Raw genomic sequence first — 21,931 nt, 5'->3', positions numbered from 1 at the left:
CCCAGTCACTTTTTTCGATTTGACCGCGGGACACAGGCCCCTTCTAGCTAAATACGCATCGAACTATGTTGCTACCGTGTCTTATCACATGGCTGCACCCCAATCTCTGTTGGGCCCACTCTCTCACAGATTTGGTCCCGAGGTAACTCGCATGCACTCTAAACGCCCTGCCTAATCCTACTACGTAGCATAACTCTCCTTACACTCTCCCAGTCCGGCGCGCCATTGCCCGGCTGCAAGCAGACCCCCAGGCGTTGATGCCTAAAAGTTTACGTTTGTTGTGGTTGCGTTTGGGTCTCGACCCTCTGATTGGGGGAGGGATGTGGGTGGGGGGTAAATTGGGAATGTTATGGTTTGTAAAAGTCTTGACAGCCTTCAGAGGCACCGCAGGCACCGCGTGCAATCAATTCACACATATGGTCGGAAGGCCGCATACTCCATGGGTACACGCCGTTCACCTAACTGAAATCCACTCTTATCTATTCCACCATCACCCCTTCAAATATGGCTGATACAACTCTGACCTTTATGAGTTGGAACGTCAGGGGACTGGGCAACCATAAAAAGATGAGACAGATTCAGCTTCACGCCGAACGCCACGGAGTGAAGATCCTATGTCTACAGGAAACCCACGCTCGCTCGGAGCACTGTGAGCATTTTGCCAAGCAATGGGGCCCCCAGAGGTATTATACTAATTATTCCACTCAGAGCCGTGGCACCCTCACCCTAATACATAAAAGCCTGAAGTTTACGTGTCAGCACTCCCACATAGACCCACTCGGTAGGTTTGTGCTCATCACCGGTATATTACAGCAACAGGAGATAGCCATTCTGAACATATATGGTCCCAACATTGATGACCCTGACTTCTACCTTCACTTGGCCACTCTACTCGAGAGCTACCCCCTAATTCCTATTCTATGGGGCGGTGACTTCAACACGATACTAGATGTCACCCTGGATAGATCAGGTTCTCGTCCCCGCCAACTTTCTAGGGCAGCATACTCCATCCTTAACTCGCTCCCCCGCTTGGCATTGGGGGACGCCTGGCGCCTGATGTATCCTGATGACCGTACTTACTCCTTCTACTCCTCAGTGCATGATTCCCACTCCAGGATAGATAGGTGGCTCGTCACAGATATACTCGTTAGATGCATTACCCACTTAGCCATTCTTCCCAGGACGCTATCGGACCATTCACCTGTACTCATCTCTTTGAACTGGGGATTAGATGCCAATAAAACAAGACAGTGGAGACTGAGCCCCCACTCGCTCCTTGACCAGGTTTTTGTGTCTGAGCTTGAGACCTCTATCGAGGAATATTTCGAGTTTAACTTACATTCTGTCTCAACACACGCGGTGCTCTGGGAAGCCTTTAAAACACACACTAGAGGGGTTGCCATCTCCAAGTGCAGTGGCATACTTAGGGACATCCGTGCTGATATCGCTGCCAGCGAATCGGCCCTGTCCGTCTATGAATCCCAATACGCGGAGGACCATTCCCCGGCCACACTAGCGCTGCTGGGCTCTGAGTTGAACAGGTTCCGTGGCCTTGCTGAGCGCGAGGTCAGGTTCCTAGATTCCCCTCAATCAGCGAGGAAATATGGCGAGGGTGAACGGCCCGGCAGAATGCTGGCTAGACTGCTGCGCCGCGAGTTTGGGGCCCCCCATATCCCGGCCATTTCTAGACCAGATGGCACACTGGCCACCTCCCCGCAGGACATCAATTCTGAGTTCCTCGCGTTCTACACGTCCCTGTACTCGGAGGTGGACAGTTCCCAGGTCTCCGACATCAACTCCTTTTTGGAGAGTCTTCCTCTATCAGTCTTGTCGGACGACGCTAGCGCCTCCCTCGAGAGGCCTTTCGCCCTAGAGGAAATTGTGGAGGCCATTGAGTCACTGGCATCCGTTAAAGCCCCTAGCCCCGATGGGATCCAGATGGACTTCTATAAGCTATTTAAGGCCCAATTGGCGTCGCACCTACTGATGCTTTGGGAAGAATCATGCGACAGGGGCATACTTCCACCGTCCCTCTGGGAGGCATTGATTACAGTGCTCCTTAAATCAGGAAAAAACCCTACGCAGTGCAGCTCATACCGTCTCCTTTCTCTGATCAATAGTGACATTAAAATATTTGCCAAACTACTTGCTAACCGCTTACCCCGTACTTGTCCCATATTATCCATCCGGATCAAGCCGGCTTCGTCCCCGGCAGGTCCACTTCCCTGAATTTGAGGAGACTTTTCAATGTAATCACCAGGATCGACCCTGCCACTCAGGCAGTGGCGGCTGCATTGGACTTGCAAAAAGCTTTTGACTCAGTCTCATGGAGATACCTATGGTGTGTTCTTGAGAAATGTAACTTCGGTCCTAATTTCTGCACCTGGATAAAGCTCCGTTACACCGCCCCGTCCGCCAAAGTCCGCACAGAAGATAGGTGCTCTTCCCCCCTCCAGATTTTTAGAGGAACACGCCAGGGATGCCCCTTCTCCCCGCTTATCTTTGCTATTGCCATGGACCCCTTTGCTGACATGATTAGACAATCGCACTCGCACAGGGGGTTGTGCACATCCAGCAAGACCGACATAATCTCCCTCTACGCTGACGATACCCTGCTGTATGTCCGATCCCCTGTAGTCAACCTTCTGCCCATGCTGAAGGATGTGGCCCGTTTCGGTGACATATCCGGTCTGAGGATTAACTGTTCTAAATCTGTATTGTTTCCGCTCACAGACTCCACACAGGCTCCCCCCGAGCTACATGGGTTCAACTGGTGTCCTAATAGCTTCACCTACCTAGGGGTGGTGGTCTCCCGGCACACACCTCAGCTGCGCGATGATAACTTCCACACTTATCTAACTACCCTGCAGGCTAAGGCCGCCAGCTGGACTAAACTTCCCCTCTCGCTTGCAGGCAGGATTGGAATACTCAAAATGATTGTATTGCCCCAATTACTGTACCGATTTACTAATCTGCCTCTATGGCCAGGGGACAATTTTTTTCGAATGCTTCGCAGCATATGTAACACCTTTCTGTGGCACTCCGGGGCTGTCCGCCTCAAATTTTCCACACTATTCGCCCCTAAGGCGTTGGGCGGTTTTAGCGCACCCGATTTTGTCAGATACTGGGTGGTGGCCCAATCACAGTTTGCTGCATTTTGGTTCAATACTGTTGACCTCCCCCACATGTTCGCCTCGAGAAGCTGTCTGTCTGTGACCGTGTGATTGGCTCCCTGATCCTCCAACCGATCCTCCCTGATCCGAACTCTGCGAATCCAGTGACCAGCACATCCCTGGCCTTGTCCAAATTCTGGTCCATGGTTGACACTCCCTGTCCGTTCCACGGGGATCTCCCGCTGTGGAACTTCCTGCCCAGTGTCCCGCACGTTCCACTTTCAGTGGTCACCCGCTGGGCTACTGCAGGCTTCTTGTCTCTGCGTGATGCCTTTGAGCAGGGGAACTTTATAGAATGGTCTGACCTTCCCCCCTTACTCAGGAGCCGACCCTCGGTGTGGCTACAGTATTCGTCACTCCGCGGGCACCTTAAAGCCAGATACTCAGACTTCCCTGCCTTGCCCCCTGATGAACCGATAGTGGGGGAGCTCTGCTCCTATCTTTCCTTCAGAGGCAAAGTGTCGAGGCTCTACTCCTTACTACAGTCCAGAGCGGCCCCCCACTTCACCGAGCTGCGACGCAAATGGGAGAGGGATCATGGCTCAGAGATCACTGATGAGAGGTGGGCTCGGATGTGCGCCCGCACCCACGAGGTTTCCTACAATACTAAATTCAAACTCATCCAGTTCAAAATCCTGCACAGGTATCATTATACACCTATGAGAATTCATCGTATGACCGATGCTAACCCCCCCTCGTGTCCCAGGTGTGGCACAGACCAAGCTTCCTAGATGCACATGTTGTGGCTCTGTCCCCGGTTATCCCAATTTTGGCTAGATATTTGCTCTACATTGTCTGACATTCTGGAACACCCGATAACCCCTACCCCACTGCATTGTTTTTTCCATGACTTCCCTCGAGATTCTAAGAAACTGGCAGGTCTCTGTATGCTGCTGGCAGTTCGCTGTATATTATTATGTTGGCTCCGCCCTAGAGCGCCTACCTATACACAATAGCTTAGTTCGGTCACATGGACTCACGACACCGAGCAGTCCTGGAGTGCGATGCAGTGTTCCCGCTCCAGGCCGAGGGATGTCTGGCCGAGATTTTGAGACTATATCTCTGCCCTGGCCTCACCATCAACTTCCGCCACTGCTTCCCCAGGCGGTCCCCCATAGTGGATGTCCTGTTAAAATGTATGTGTTAATAACTCGTACTCTCCATTCTTCCAAAACGTCATATTTTGATACAAATGGTATTGCCTAAAATTCTCATTGCGTGCTTTCTGCACTGGTGCCATGTGGCTCCCTCTATTTTTTTCTTTGTTGTGCTGTCAAGTTAATAAAAAGAAGTTTAAAAAAAAAGTATGATATCTTCAAATAGTTTCTTGCAATTCCTTGTAATAGCTCGTTCAGTTCTTTCAATGGGTCTTCCCAGGCCCTTATGTATGTGTTCCTCTTATTTCTCCAAACAATCTTGTTCTTCGCAAGATGTGTAGACAGATTCTCTGTCATACTCTTATTCCTCTCACAGTCTTGCCACTCATAAGAGCATGCATCATATACTCCAACGCACTTCTTATCCTTTTGCCAATCACTTGGACAAGTAGGTTGGTCCGCTGGGTGGCCTACATTCTTCACATACTTTTACCAGTCGCTAGGAAATGGATACAGGTTCCCCGAGTAATCTTCACTCTTTATATACTTTTGCCAATCACTGGGACGAGGATGCAGTGTCCCTGAGTAATATTCACTCTTTATATACTTTGCCAATCAATGGGACGAGGATGCAGGGTCCTTGAGTGATCTTCACTCTTTATATACTTTTGTTAATCACTGGAATGAGGATGCAGGGTCCCTGAGTGGTCTTCACTTTTTCCACCTTGCTCTCCGGGCCTTCCACTCTCCCCTGTACCTGTATTGAACGGGTGTGCTCTTACTTCAGAGGAGAAGCGCTTTGAGAGGAGAGCATTTATTTCTCCTGCCTGTTGTGCCTGCTGCTCATTAAACAGGCGTTTAGACCCAGCAAAAGACTTCGTTTGAAAAACGCTCGATTCCTGGAGGAGGTGGAGCTTGGCCAGATCATCTGTTTGATCACATGACCTTCTGCCGAGACAAAACGAAGCACAAACCACCCTTGCGGCGTTAAGTCCGACGGTGTCAAGGGCGCAGACTGTTTTGCGGCTGTTTGGAGTGAGGGCGCATATGGCCCTATAAAGGACTACTCATTATATCTACATAGGAAATCAAACAGAGCCTGTACTATCCAACAACAGATGAAGGGGAACTGAGGTAAGGGGCCTCAGCATACTTGTATAGTATTGTACTTTAGATTGGTTACCGCGTGAGACTGCGGGATATTATTTCCATTGATCACGCTGGTTTTGCCCATTAAGACTTGGGATATACTTACCTCTCTGAGCTTCGTAAGGGGTTCATTGATAGATCACCGCGATATACACATTCTAGGTTGCAAGCATTTCTGACACAGAAAGTTTCCATCCCATTCAGGTTTCAAACTACTGTATACACATTATTTTGCACTTTTTTTTAATTTATGGTGCACACATTATAGAGTGTTCTGTAACCTAAAAAAGAGTTGAATGAAACTTCGTAGCACAAAAGAAATGGAAGGAGCAGGGGACGGATCATATCTAAGTAAAAATCATGAAGTAAGTATATCAACTGCGCAACATGCTTAGGAGAATGTAAATCCAAATACCCCGCAGCAAATCCAAGTACTGGTACATGCTGAAGAAACTCATAGCACCCCAGTAAAAAGCACCATGGAGAAAAACCCAAATACTGCAATAGTGAACAACTGGAAGCGGGGCTTGGAATATACCATCACAACAAAAAGGATACAAAGTAAAATAGAAAATCATTTTGGGAGAAAACGACACAAAAGTCACAGTGACATCGAAGGAGAATCACTCATCCTCTGGGAAGACCCTAGGCACTCCCAAACTCCGGCTTCTAGCACAGAAATACATCTCACATTAACAAATCTGGAAAAAGAAGCCCCCATTCAATTTGAGGAGGATAATGTGACTCCTCCATCGCCACAAAACCTACAACCAACAAAAAATGTTGCACAATTTTTTCAGGAACAAAGTGAAACAGATCTAAAAGATGATGAGAAGACAAAAACAAAGTTAAATACAGACACATTGAAAGCTTTGAACTTCGTTCTTAACTCTTTGGTTTCAGTCTTCGAGATGTTAAAAGGAGAGGTTCAATCGCAAAACGGGACATTGTTAGAAATGACAAAAGAAATCGCACTATGTGACTCCACTTTAGTGGGCTTGGCAAATGCTATTAACACAAAACTGAGCACTCCAATTCAGGCTTTAAACCTTGAGATTGTAAAACAAGGACTTGACATTTCCTCCATCCAGCAATCTTTGAAGGAAAAAAATGAAATGGGAAACCTTAATAACAGATTGTTGCAAGAGGTTCTCTCAATTTTGAAAGGACACCTGTCCCTAGCCCAAGCAGAGAAAACCCCAGAAAAAAATCGGGAGTATTCACTTGATGACACACCGCTTTCAGACTTGATATTGGAAGAATTTCTAAGACTTGCTACCGTAATGGAGGAAGATGCAGATATTGGAAAAAACATACAAAAAACAGAATGTGATAAACGAAAAAACATACAAACGGGTGAATCCCAAGAATGGCAAGAACAAGGGGAACAAACATCAAGAGGTAGAAGAAAAAGAAGGAACCGTCTTGCAAAGAGAGAGAGATCCAAATCTATACACCGTAAAGGGAAAAAAAAACAAGATAAAGGGCTGAAATGTAACAAAACCGATAAAGAGAATGGAAAAATACATCACAAAATACAGCCAAATGGGTACAGTGAGGAACAAGAGAGTATTACGGGCGACTTTAAAGTACGGCAAAATCACACAAAAAGAAATAAATCTGTTGCAGGAAAGGGAAACCAGAAGCCTAAGACTGCTATAACTAAGAAGATCAAAATAATGGAAGGGAACAAATTGGATGATATAGCTTTGGTAACAAAAGCAAGCATCGGTTTGCAAACAGAGGAGGAGACAGAGCAAAAGGATAATCCAAAAAAGAAAAATAAAGAGGCAGATAAGGATCTGAAAGGGCAGCCAAATTCAGAGAAACTATCAGCAAAAAACAATTTAAATGCTCAATTCCAAAAGGAGCCCATAGCAAAAACAGAAAAATGGGCCCCTATCTTTTAAAAAAAAAAAACCTCCAGCTCGAAAAAAATAAATCCAATGGGAAAGCCATCGCTCTAAGCCAACATGAGAGCAGGAAAATCGCCCCTATCTTCCTATTAAAGAAACAGGTGGCTGCCAAAGACCCAAGCCTAACTCTCTCTAATCCAAATGTCTTAGCAAATATGGTGGGAAAAAACGTAACCAAAACAAGTGATAACAAAATTCAAAATGGAGAAGGGAAATTTGCGAGACTTGACATCCCTACAAACCGTGAGGAGAACATTGCAGGCATTCAAACCCCTTCTATAGTATGTGATCAGTCAACCCAAAGCATACTAGTGGAAAACACCATCCAAAGGGTTTGGTTGAGGTTGCGCTCAAACTATGGGCACCATAAATCTTTGAATCGGGGAGTGATTTTAGGCATAATACATAAAATTAAAAATCTTCATTCCTTCAAATCCGATAACATTGAGAACATGAAATTTCCAATGTCAAATGACCCATTTTTGGTAGAACTCATATTGACATCTGAAAATGCAAAAAATGCTATCCTACAAAATTCAATTGAATTGGAATCCTATGGATTAGAGGTCTCATGTAATGATAGAAAAAAAAACATCATGAGCGAACACCATAACCCTATATGCCCAAACAAAGGAAGAACATCCCAAAATGAGGCGATCCTCACAGGGAAGAGAAACTCAGAAAGAGATCCCAAGACAAAAGATAATACTCTCACGCTCCTTCCAGAAATACTGACAGAAGTATTACAGAAGCTGGGATTGGGCACGCAGCGACTTTAGAAGGAAAAATATAAATATCTTTAGTTGGAACACAAGAGGCTCTAGTGTCATCAGAGGTAAAGAAACACGGACATATCTATTCAATCAGGGAGATGCAGTTCTATTGCAAGAAACCTGGCTGGTAAATCCACTAAACATTGAAGGATATACAGTCATCTGTTTATCAGCTGCACAAAAACCATTAGGTCGTCCTTCAGGAGGCCTATTGATAGCATTGAAAAGCCAAGTTTTTAAAAACGTTACAGAAATATGGAAAAATCCCCATGGTATCCAGGCATGTAGAGCTGAAGTAAACTTACAAGAAACCACTAAAACCTGGATATTTGTAAATATTTATTGGAACCCAGTGACATCGAAACTAAGTTGTTTTTTGGAAGACCTAGCATTACTATTTGAACTATTAAAAACAACCTTAGCATCCAGTAAAATTGTGGTAGCAGGAGACTTCAACTCAAACTGTTTACATCCACAGAAAGGAGACTCAGATCGAAGAACCCACGGAAAAGTGAGCAGGGGAAAAAAGTGGCAGGAATTCATGGAACAATGGGATCTTCACATGGTAGTTGGCACACAGGAGGGTGAACTGTATATAACCTGTGAAGAGGGAACTCATCCTCTGCGTTAGACTTCATTTTCGTTTCAAAAACCCTGCAGGCTTTGCCTTTCACTCTAATAATAAAACAGGAAATTGGCAGTGACCACAGCAGATTGGAGCTGTTATTTGAAAACATCTTAACAACAGAGGCTGAAAGAGAACTACAGTTGTTAGAAGAAAAAAAAGGAAAACTCAGAGTTGTCAAATACAAAGATGGGGGAGACAAATTGAATGGGAAACTTAAAGGGATTCCTGAACATATCTGGAAAATACAATGTAACCCAGACCGATTCACTAATTTTTTATGGGCAACCTTAGCGCCCAAATATTTAGCGGGAGAAACAAAACAGAAACATCTACATGCCTTTGATGAACCTACACAAAGGAGAAAAAGAGAGCATTGAAAAGCTCTGAGAGACATTCAAAAAGCAGGATATTCGTTTGAAAAAATGCAAATCGAGATAAAAAATCAAAAAGCAAATTATAAATCATGGTCAATCTCACATAAAGCTCTTCGGATGCAAACAGACGGTGAGCATATACTGAGAACCCTTAGAGAAAGCAACAGCAAGAACTTCTGGGAAATAATGAACCAATTTGAAGGGGATTACACTCAATCACTATGCAACTTAGTGTCACAAGATGGCTGGGTGAGATATTTGACAGAGACATATAAGAGCGACAATAACCATGAATTTAGAGGCAAGCCAGAACTCCGTTGGCAACTTAACTTCAATGAAGAGGACATACACGAAATCATAATCAATTCCTCAACATCCAAAGCCTCGGGACTAAACGGCTTGACCTATCAGGCATTGAAAAGCGAACCTGTGTTGTGGTCAAAGCTCTTATCTGTTCTCTTTGATGAAATACTAAAAAAACAGACTTTCCCAGCATCTTGGAAAACGGCCCTCATAATACCCTTCTTTAAACATGGGGATCGCCGTGTAGCAATGAATTACAGACCAATAGCATTGCTGGACATTGAAAGCAAAATTTTTATGAAACTTGTACTAAATCACATCTTAAAATGGGTGGAAGACTTCAATATTTTATCACGCTTTCAAACAGTATTCAGTAAAGGCCATTCAACATCTCTTAATGGCCTGATTTTAAACATCTTAAATGAACAAAAAAGAGGGGGGAAAAAACAAGTATTGTGCGGAGCCTGGATAGACTTGTCCAAAGCCTTCGACCAAATAGAACGAGTTCTACTCTGGGAAGAACTCCGGAAATGGGGAATGCCAGAACCACTATTGTCCATCTTAGTGGAATTACATAGAGAAACCAATTTGAGAGTACGGCTCGATGCAATGGGACACCTTTCAAGACTGGTGGAAGTTAACAGGGGGGTAAGACAGGGGTGCTTGGGAGCGCCTCTGTTCTTCAACCTGTTCTTAGCAGATATGGGCCTTTTCTTGCAACCGTCTGCTTTGGTAAGTCCAATATTAAATGGGAGAAAAATATGTTGGCTCGCGTACACGGATGATATAGTTCTCCTCGACAGGACATCAATTGGCTTACAACATCTACTCGACAAACGGAATGAGTATGTGGGATTAAACAAATTGACAGTCAACCCGGCTAAATCAAACATCTTGATTTTCAAACATCCGCTATCAAAAACAAAATGCATAAACTGGAATATGGGAGGAGAACGGATAAGAACAGTAGAAATCATAAAATACCTGGGATATAACATCTATGCCCATCCAGCAAATTACAAAGCAGAAAGTGAAATCATGGCTAAAGTAACACAATTCACATCACAAATGATCAAATTAAACTATAAATTTTGTAAGTTTTCCATTCTCCCATTGGTAAAGTTCTACCTCGCCAAAGTGGTCCCAGTCATTCTGTATGGTCTAGAAGCCAAACCCGATCTTTGGTTCATAAACTGGGACAATTTTGAGGGCCGCCTATGGAAAAAAGCTCTGGGCCTCCCAAACTGTGCCTCCTCAAAAAGTTTGAGATTTGAGCTAGGTCTAAAATCATTGAACTGTATGGCAGACTGGAAGCTCATCTCATTGTCTCGAGAGATAACAACAAGCAAATACTCGACACTGTATGGAGACCTCAGACATGAAACACTGCTAAAGAAATCAACTATCCTCACCTTGTTAGAGGCGAAAACATTGGAAAGACTGAAGACTTTAGATATAAACGAAGGGACTTTAGTCCTAAACCCATTCAAAGTGAAAAGAAGATTAGAACAACGGGATTGGATTGAAACAGTAGAGAGAGTAAGAGAAGAACCAATTCAAAATCTATTTCTGAAGGGAGAAAAGAAACTTGGGTGTCTCTCTTGCTACCTACTAAAATCCCCAAACAGGAAACTGCGCTCAGACTTTCTTAGAGTGAGACTGAATCTTGTCCAGTGTGGGGCTGTTCTGGAAAAGCGCAACCAAGGGGACGTGGCAAAAAAACTATGTTCAATCTGTGTCAACCCTGCCAAACAAACATTAAGACATGTTCTAATGGAATGTGAAGGCACATGGCCTCAACGACTAAGACTTTTCAGAGACTTTGTATGGAGAGAGGAAGATATAATCTCAGACTTCCTTTGGGACAGAATTACCTCAGAAAGCAATGCAGCTTTGACGTTTGCAGCCATTCAGGTGATAATAGAAAGTGGACTGATCATTTAACATAATAAAATAAAGGACAAATGTACTTAAAACATTGATTTAACAGAAAATAGAAAATTGACAGGGTTGGTGGAAAACTATGAAATGTAATGTAATTTTATGTGCTTTTTGCTAACTATTTTGTATTATTTTTGTAAAGGCTTAAGCCAAAACAAATAAAAATAAAAAAAAAATTAAACAAAAAGAAGGGGTTCTGTGTCACCGGGTCGACTAATCTCTTTCCTCTGTGGTAGGTCAGGAAGGTTCCCTGGTTCCATCCATGTCGCTCTTCCGACATGCATCGCTCTTGTTTGGCCGTTTCGACGATGAAAGGATTTTTCCTTTGGTTCTGTTCCACAGCACCACCTTCTCCCTTTGGTTTGTTGGTTGGGTTCTCCACCCATGAACAGACCTGCATGGGTCTGTTACCGGCACACCAATGATGAGGCTCTTCACTGGCCCTTTTCAAACATCCCTCATGGGACTAGTATGAATTTCTTTCACTCTGCTGGTCGGGCAGCGTGCTGCTGTCTCTTCTGCTGAGTAGCTGCTTTCGCATAGGTTAGTCAGCGTCTCCCTCGGTTTCCCAGCCTCCTCGATCCAGCCAGTTTGAAACTCCTGGGTCTCACTTCCTTGTTCTCCTGACCCTCCTCTTTTTGTGACGCACTGCTGGGGCTTCCCCAGCTTCCAAAGAAAGTATTTTCTTTTGTGTTGGATCCATATTCGCTATGCCTCCAGTTAACTTCTTTGTGTCAGTATTTGACAGACAAGCACTCTTCATCACTCTCATGTTCTTACTCTTCACAGTAGCAGGATGACATTTGTCTTCTGGTATTAAATTACAATAATACATGCAAGAGGAGTTTAGTTGTATGTCAGTTAATGAATCTGGACTGTGTTTTGGAGGATAATGAGAAGGGAGTTCTCTTTGGGAAAGGGAGTCCTTATCCCCAAGAGGGGAGTCTCTTCCTGCAAGGTCCCGCTTAGCGCTGCCCCTAGAGACAATGTTACCTGGAGGGCAGACCTCCCTAGCCTCACAGGAAGGGGATCACTCCTTGGGAGAAGTGGCTGAATCCATCGATTTGTCAGAGAAATAAGTTCACATTTATGTAATGAAGTATTATGAGATTATAGGTAAGTGTGGAGGTGTAGTAAAGGAGAGAGACATGGGGAGACAGTTGAGTGAAACAATCATTAAAAAAAAGGTCTTCTTTCAAAGGGGTGGACTTTTGCAAGTCGACTTTTAAACTAAATATTAAACGTAGACATTTGACATTCGAAAGATCTACTTTAAGCAGACCCATTTAAGGGATACTCTCAAATGGATGTCAGCTTTTGGAAATGAAACATACAGAATTTACTGTACATTGACTTTATAACATCACAAAAGGGGTCTGGGATTCTCCCCACCACCCGCACACAGCATCAAGAAGAAATGAGGGAAACATCCACACTTGTGCTCATCTCTGTTCATTTCCATTTCTGATATATTATTTAGTTCATTAGGTTTAACCAACTGCATACTTTTTTGTTCTTCTTTTTTCTTATTGGTGTTTTGTGAAATATTCTCCCAGATACCTCTTCCCTTCTGTCTTACTTTAATTAATGGCACTCGATTCTGTTGTGCTAGTTTGGGGGTCATGACAAACATTAAAATACAGCATCACTGTTTGATTATGATTATTTATATTTTGAGCTTTCATTGTTCTTTTCAGAATTTGATTTCAAAATAGTCAATAAGCCCCTTCATATTAAAGGTTCTATGTTCTTTCATCGACAGTCATTTTTACGACTGCCTTTTAAACGAGTACAAAATTGCGTAAAAGTTAATCCAAATATTTTTGGGGGTTTCCTCCCACCCCCAAATCCCTCTTCCCCACCTATGTATAACTATTCCCAAGCCCCCAACCCCTTATATGCCCTTTCCAGCCCCCCAAAAAATGTCGATGACATTTTTCATTATTTTATGCTCATTTAAAACGCAGTCGTAAAAATGACTGTCGTTGAAACAAAGTTATACCCATATTAAGAACATATTAAGAACACCATGGAACCTTAACCCAGGTAGCAAACAACTAAACATAGATGCTGGGTGATAATGCATGGTTAAGCCAACCCGAGTCCTTGGCATAACTCCCCCTGTTTTCCTATTCCAACGATAAGCAGTTATGCATACAAGCAAAGACTAGCGTTATATAGTGGATGACAGCAAGACTGCTTATATACACGCCTGTAGAAAAGGCCCACCAGAGTTAGTATGCTCAGGTGCTTTTCTTTGCTCCATTGTTAGGTACATTCATATTATTAAGATCTTGCAACAAATTGACAGTTATACTTGAGAAGTTGAAACAGCACAGGCTGTATGCAGTGTTTAGGCATGAAACTTATGAGGAACAGCTTGAGCAATATGTAAATCCACTTTACGACTGTCATCCAGTTAATAACGCTTATGGAATGTATGGTGAGAAGGCCATGAAGATGGCATACATATCTCTTTGAAGGGGGTGTACTTTTACACAGCCAGTCATGCTTCTGTAATTGAGGTGGATTAAAAGTCCATCCCCCTGAAGAAGAACACCACCTGTGGATGTGGTGGCAGAATCTAAATAGCCATTCAACACAGGATTCTGTGAGGAGAGGAGTCAAGCAAAGCTTGTCTGCAGTGTTGGCTGCTAGCAAAGAATACAGACAGCCTGGAAGTAATGCTGAATTCCTTGGAGTGATTGCTTAGACTGTCAGACCTCATTTAACACCAAGGCATTCACGATTTAGTATGTGCCAGAACAAGCCATTTTAAAGAACACTAAAAGAATGAAGAAGTAATTACTGAGACGTAAACATGATTTTCCCATTTTTCTAATGTGGCAATGCAATCTCATGGGGAACTTTCTCAAGTTAGTTGAATGCTTGTTTAAAAGATCGTATGTTCATTTGTCATAATACAGGCCCTTGTGCGAGTGTGATGAGAATTCTACAGGCCAAGAAAATGCAAGCACGGTTTATCAGTTTTACCATTGGCTCCTTCAGGACGTTATCCCCGATCACGCTTCCTGCGACATGAACCACTTCATTAGACATTAGTTTCAGGAGATTCACAAACACCTTAGGCTGATGATAGTACCTAGGTGGAAAAGAAGACAAACATACATGTAATGTAAAGTAATGTTTTTATAGCATACTTTGCATAAACACAGTCAATGTTTAACAATAGTGTGGGTGCCCCTCTATGAGAACATGGCTCAAATGACCTGGAGGGTCTACAACCACATTTTTGCTACTGGCCCTTCACAGAGGACAAAATATCCATTCACATATCAGTCTGGTCCCACCTCACTATTACTATTATCATATCACAGCATCATAGTCAGTAGTTGGTGTTTGAAAAAAGAATGCAGACGACAAAGATGTAAGAAAAGGTTCCGACAGACTTTTTATTAATAATACCTCCGACATACAAACTCAGGTTACTGAGTCCCTGGCAAACACTAGTCTTAAAATTGCTGCTGTGTAGCATGTCTTTCCCATGCTCCCTCAGTGGTATAGGTCTATACCGTGCTGCCTTTGCACTGTTGGTCTTCACAACGACACAAAGGTGGCGCAGGCAAGCTGGGACTCAGGAGGTGCCTGTGGAAGGGGTGGGGAGTAGGCGGCTAGGGGATGGGTGGGTCTTTGTGGGAGGGGCAATGATGATGCAGGACCTGGAAGGGAGTGCTGCACCCTTTAAGCGAGTTGTGGATGGTTGGGATGGGGGTTTAAAGGGGGAACCCCCTTATTGGGGCCCTGAGGCAGGGGTCAGGTTGGAACAGGGAAGGGGCAGTAGGGCAAAGAGTGAAATGGTTAAGAGAAAATGGAGAGGTGTTGCTAAAAAGGGTTTTGGGACAGCAGCCTAGAAGCTAAGGGCACCCAGAAAGAGGCCTATTGATAATAATAAAGCAACAGTAATGAATGAAAGTTTTTTATAGACATAGAAAATAATGTATCTATACATAGGGCCTCATTACGACTCCGGCGCTGGACCATGGTGCTATTAGCACCATGGTCCATGGCGGAGTCCGGCCTGGTGGATGGCGGAATTACCGCCCCATTCCAAGGTGAGTGGGCGGTAATTCCCCAATCACCATTTGCCCTTCCCCATTCCCATTTTTGCCCCATAGGGCATAATGGGGATGGGGAAGGCGCTAATTACGGCACCGTAAATTATGGTGCGTTAATTAGCACCAAGGTCGCTTAGCGCCTTGGACTTTAACGCCTGCAAAAAGCAGGCGTTAAAGTGTGAATCAGGCGTTAAGGGTTAACGGCGCCGACGGCGCCGTTAAACCCTTAACGCCTGACTTGTAATGAGGGCCATAGACTGTATTACTACAGCCTGTATAGTGTGACGAATCCTGAGATGTCATCACTTCTCCCCTAGGGGAGCCCCTTCCCACGAGGCCAGGGAGGTGAGGCTGCTACCCCCCTGTGGGTTCTACTCAGCGGTAGGATCTCATGGGAAGAGACCTCCCCTAGGGGACAAAAGAGAACATCTTAGGAGAGCACAGTATAATATCCCTCCCCAACACCCTACACACCTCCATACACCATAGACCCTAACACTTTGCCCAGCACTCCCATGTACCTTTGTAAATCAGTGACTTTAAGGCATCCTGAGATGAAGAAGAGTAGGGACTTCCCTAAGGGAGTGTACCAGACAAGTACTGGGAGGAGGAGGAGGTGTGGAGCCATGAAGGACGCTCCATGTAATCTAGATTAGCATTCTAGTCATCCGCTGCAGTGTCAAATAAAAAGCAACAAATGACTTACAATGTTGCTCAGTCATCCCAGGGGGAAGCGAGGACCAAGAAGATGCTCAGCATAGGAAATCGAAGTGGCTGCAGACAGGGATGCCGAAAAAGAGCAGACGGCATCTCCAGCTGGTCTGATGTTGGAGGACCCTTGGCGAAGCATTAACCTGACCTTGCAGGGGATGTGGAGCATGTGGTCTGTAATTGTTACATGTACTGCTGAAGTACAGAAGCTGCGGAGCCATTGCAGTGCAAGAGAAGCATGCGGAAGACACAGGTGACCCATGCAGACCGAATGCAGACCCTGAGGAAGACAGGAACCTGCAAGAGAAGTCCCGGAAAGGTACAGGAGTAAATGGGCTAGCTGGTGGGGGTACGAGAGCGTCGCGGGTCCCGCAGAATCACACAAGGAGAACAAATCCAAATCTCAAGGGATGGGACATAACTCCTGAGATAGAGTGGGGAGAGCCATAAGAAGAGGTTCCCCAATACGGGCACATATTAGGCGCCAACCACAAGGGCACGGATCAAGAAAATAACATGAGTCATCTCTTCTCATGGCAGTACTTGGCAGGAGAGTAAACCAAGTCTGTAAGATCAGAGAAGCATAGAAATATGGGTCTGGGAACCGCATCCAAAACAGAAGGAAATTACAAGTCATCTTCCTCGTGGCAGTACTTGACAGGATAGTGAACCAAGTGGGCCACAGGGGCGGTAGCCAGAGTTGAGGACCCCACCAGTGCATGAACTGTATTGCAGAGAAGCTTAAAAACACAAGAGATGCAGGGGAGGGGAGTAATTTCCCCTGGTGTTGTGGAGCTGTGAAACCAAGTACCAGAGAGAGCAGGGGAGGGGAGTAATTCCCCCTGGTGTTGTTGAACTGTGAAACCAAGTACAAGAGGGGCCAGGGGAAGGGAGTTATTCCCCCTGGTGTTGTTGAACTGTGAAACTAAGCATAAGAGAGGCCAGGGGAAGGAAGACCTTCCCCTTGGTATTCTTGAAATGTGATACCAAAATAAAAGAGAAGACAGGGGAAGAGAGTCATTCCCCCTGGTGTTGTTGAGGTGTGCAACCAAGTGGAAAGAGACCAGGGGAAGGGATTAATTCCCCCTGGTTGATTCTAATTCTGAAGTCAAGATACGAGGAGAAGGGAGTCATGCTCCTGGTAACCAAAGTTATAAAGACTTTCGGATACAAAGCATGAAGAGATAGGTGGTGTCTCTGCCAAGGTCAAGTGTCTGGACCTTTGACTTTTTTGTGATGGAGAACAATTGTGACCCAGGCAAGAGAGCCATTCCCCTAAGAAGAAACCATAATCTAGAAGGAGTCATTCTAGACCAAGAAGATCTACTTATCTCTAGTTCAGTTTCAAATGTAAGGGACAGAAGTAGGGTTTTTAACACAAGACGGTGGACTATTGATTTACACGGACATTCTGACAGCACCCTTGGTACTTTAGTTGAGGTAGGGAAACCCCTCTTAGGGATAGGGAAAGTTAAGTTTTCTCTTTATTTTCCTGACTAAATAAATGTGTATGGCTATCACCATCCCACCTATGTGCCAGTCTCCCCCTTCTGCACCCTTACAATAGCCAGTCAAAATGTACTACTCAATACTACTCAATCTTAAAAAATAACGTGCAGCCCTCTTTTTTTAAATTGGGGAGTTTGCTACCAATAATTGTAGTATTCCCTAAATAGCATCCAGTTCATATGGATTACAATCCATATTCCTCTATGGATGGAAACTGTTTCATAGTGACGAACTGGCATGACTATTTACATAGCAAAGATAGTACACTATATTGTGCTTCAAAAACTAGCTGATTTATTTGTAAAGAATGGGAATTGCAAGGAAATTATTCATAAAGATACTTATTCCAATTCCACATTCTCCCCCTCAACACTTTGGACTCAAGGCAACCATCCTCACAGGCCAATTGTCCGTGCCAAACTGAAGTTGCCACACTGCATGCTACTAAACATCGGATCTCTTGACAAACAACATTTTTAAGCACAGCATTCTGAATTATGCCACGTCCGATTTATTGATCAAGGGTATAACCCTGGCTAACCGTGAAGTTATTCCTATTAATAATCACCCCATGACATTAGATGCTGCATTTAATTTCATAGCAACATAGTAAACTCAAAGAAATAAAATAAAATGTCAAGCAATCACCATTTGTTACCATTTGCTTATCTTTAGCTAATAGTGACAGATGAAAAAGGGGATGGAAATGCAGGCAGACAGAAAGAAAACAGCAAGTTAAGGCATTGGGGGGTCATTACAAGGTACCGCATACCGCATCCGGGTTCCCTGAATGGGGAAATACCGGGCCATTCCAATCTTGGAGGACCCGGTATTCCCCCATTCAGGGAACACAACCCCACTCCCATTCGAGCCCCCATATGGCTCAATGGGAATGGGGAGCATTGTAACAGCAGGCCCGTTAATAACGGGCCGTTGTTAGCATGCTGGTCCTTTAGCGGGTCCCGCTAAGGCCACCTGGTAAAAACCAGGCACCCTTGGCGGGACCCACTAAAGGACCTCGTGATGTGGCGGTAAAGGGTTGACAGCTCCGGCACCTTTACCGGCCCCGTTAACCCCTTACCGCCAACCTTGTAATGACCCCCATTGACATTAACAGCAATGTTAATGTCCATATTACTTTTGGTGACTGTGTCAGAAAGGAAATGACATCTCTGCAGAGGCCATGACCAACATGTCAGTTGCCACTGGAGATGCAAGTCCAGGGTGAATAGAAAACATTTCCTTAGATAGTTTTTTTGGTTTGGGCCTGTTTCTGTATAGGTCGGAACACCACCACAGAAAAAAAATGAGACTGAAGTGTGTGTTGCCGGTCTGTGGATTTATCAGCTGGGGGGTTAAGAGGATATGTAAACGTTTCACGGTTGGAACATCAACAAATAACTCCAGGGCAAGTGGTTTGGTTCATGGGAGTTTTATTTTATACGCCAAAAAACAAAAGGTTAGGAGTGACTAAGGTCACTGTGGCGGGTCAGGCAGTAAAACACAAAACTAGCCGAACATTCTTTACCTTTCTCCCTCACGTGACCATTCTCTGACAGGAAAAAATCACTCCACTCACTATCTTTGGGGTTTGAAGGACCCCACACCTCTTTCTTGGCTCGCAGGGGTGTATTTCCTTGTCACAAAGCTCCTGGTCTGCTTCTCATCTAGAAAATCCATCAGAACTGGGCACAAGCACTCTTGGTGCCTTGGATTGTCTGAATGTGGATCAGACATGGAACTTATGCTTCTGTTGGACCCTTAGGCTTTTTTAACTTAACCTCTTCTGAAGGTTGTCCAGTCCTTCCCTTGACACTGTTCCTTTACCAAGCCGTAAGCCTGACTGTGAACTAGGGCTTGACCAATCCCTTCTTCTACTGCTCACCAGAGTCGTTGCTAGGGGGGGGGGGCTAAGGGGGCTATAGCCTCTGGTCTTTTGGTTATAGCCCCGGATAGAATCTCAGGAGCTACAGCCAAAAGGCTAGCTAGCCCCCAGTCCTGACAGTTCTGACATTAGCATAGCCCCGGGTCTTTTCCAGACCTAGCAACACCCCTGCTGCTCACTCAGTCTCTCTTCCCTCGTTGTTTTCTCTCCTCTTATTCTCCTTAACATTCCACCTGTTCTAAGCTCTTTTTACCCCACTTCTCTCCCTTTCTCTCTCTTGCCCGCTGTGGTGGCCCCAAAGGAGAACGAGGAGTCAGCACTTAAGGTAGGACGCCAGCCTTTATTTACGTCAGCCCCGGCCACGCCTTCCTCATCCTCCTCTCTCTCTCTGCTTATCCTTCAACCATAATTATTATAATTATGGTCTGGTACACTTTAGGAGGAGGCAGCACTTAAGGTAGGACAACAGCCTTTATTTGCGGCAGCCCCAGCCACGCCGTCCGCACCATCCGCTCTCTCTGCTTGACCTCCAACCATCCCCACACCCGCTCACCCAGCAACATTCTACACATCCCACCCCATAACATATCCCCACAAAAGCCCCCTCCCACCTCAACGTTACACAAGAGAGCAATATATGGTGAACGTAACTACAACTACGTACAATATCATGGCAGAAACAGAACATGAGTTTAACAAAACATGTATTTATTTATTTATTTATTTATTTATTTAATTGTAAAGCGCGCAAAGCCCAAAGGCAACTAGGTGCTGATGCAAGCTTATCAAAATGATTACCGGTTTATGAGCTTAAGAAGATGGTTGCAGGTTTACAAAGCTTTGAGGCATTGTTACAAGTTTACACGTATACACATTACAGCATTTACACTTATTGACATTTGTTGACATTTGTACAGACATTGCAGTGTAACACATTGTGAACATAACTGCAACTATGCACAATATCATGGCAAAAACTGTTTTTTCAGCATGTACATGTGGTCTATGAATAGTCATCCCACTTCAATCTAATTCTCCGCTCTCTGGTACCACCTACGGTTTCCTGATGCCTGCTCTACTAGCTCCCCCTCCTCAGACGTACCCATCTCTGCATCACCAACACGTCCAAGCATCTGACTTCCACTCTTAACCACTTCCTTCTGTGAGCACACTTCACCTCCTTTGAGAGCAACCACACTTCCCCTCACAGCTGAAATTCTCGTGGGTCTCAAAAACCTTTCACCAATGGGCTTGTCCTTCAACCTAGGGTTCCACACGATCACCACATCTCCAACTTTGAACTACTTCTCCTTCACCCTGTTACGCAGGTCAAACTCATACTTATAACGCTTCTGAGCACCACTAACCCTACTCATTACCTCCCTGTGATCCACACTCACAGCCTTAGCCAAGCCCAGACATGCAGGATAAAAACATGTCCCGGGATTCCTGCCTTTGAGGGAAATAAAAGGCGATACTCCCAACACTGAATGCCGGTGGTATGATAACTCCACACCATCTGCCTCACCATCTCAGGCCAGAACTTGCCCACTCTCATCGCCAACTGTAACCCCTGTTTGATGATCCTATTCACCCTTTCCACCAAGCCATTGGCTTGGGGGTGGCACAAGGCCATTGTAACATGCCTAATGGCATACTTCTTGCGGAAGTCCTGCATCCACCTTGAGGTGAACTGAACCCCATTGTCGGCAACCATTTACTGCGGCAATCCCTCCCTGAAGAATACTTCTAGGTACAGAATCATGTCACCAGTGGTGCGTTCCTTCACCGCCTTCCACTCAATCCACTTGGAATGGAAATCAGTCAAGGTAAAAATGAACCCAGCGCCCCCAACCTAACCCTAGATTAGGTCCTATGACATCCACAGCAACCAGGGTTGATTTGGGATCCCGACCGGACACACCTTACTCTTATCTAATGACAAACACTCCTAACAAACTCTAATCTTGCAATCCATCATAGCGTCCATATTCAGTCACCAAAACGCCTCACATGGTCTTCGTTTGGTGAGGCGGTGGCCGTAAGGGACCCCCATGGACCATATCCATGATGCATTCTCTAAATCCACTGCGTGGAATCACTTTTTATCCTCTCCTTAGTTTTCCACCTATAACACACAACTCTTCCTTCACTTTGTACTACACATTCATCTCCCTACTGTGAGAAACCTATGGGTATTCCCACACCTACTCTCCCTGGATCCACTATGTAGGTGGCCAGGGAAAGGCCATCACTTTTGGATCCTGCCCCTGTGGTTGGACAAGTGAGGGAGAATCACTCGGATAGAGGGTACTTGGATTGGTCCAAGAGACCCCTTGCCCTTGCATCCTCTCCCCCGGTGAAGTCCATGGCTCGTCAGGGGTTCCCCCTGCCAC

General features: G+C 44.9%; 1 protein-coding gene across 1 annotated transcript in view; it reads right to left on the bottom strand.

The window, feature by feature from the left end:
• LOC138487325 (uncharacterized) overlaps positions 1-21,931 on the bottom strand; it is a 2,513,852-nt gene that overhangs the window by 2,383,463 nt on the left and 108,458 nt on the right. The window contains exon 8 of the mRNA XM_069613924.1: positions 14,349-14,457. Within this exon, the coding sequence (XP_069470025.1) occupies positions 14,349-14,457 (109 nt within the window). The remainder of the gene's footprint in view (positions 1-14,348; positions 14,458-21,931) is intronic.

This window comes from Ambystoma mexicanum, chromosome 9 (assembly GCF_040938575.1).
Source record: "Ambystoma mexicanum isolate Mex_15411 chromosome 9, UKY_AmexF1_1, whole genome shotgun sequence".
Classification (NCBI taxonomy): Eukaryota; Metazoa; Chordata; class Amphibia; order Caudata; family Ambystomatidae; genus Ambystoma; species Ambystoma mexicanum.
This window is presented reverse-complemented; position numbering and strand designations above follow the sequence as displayed.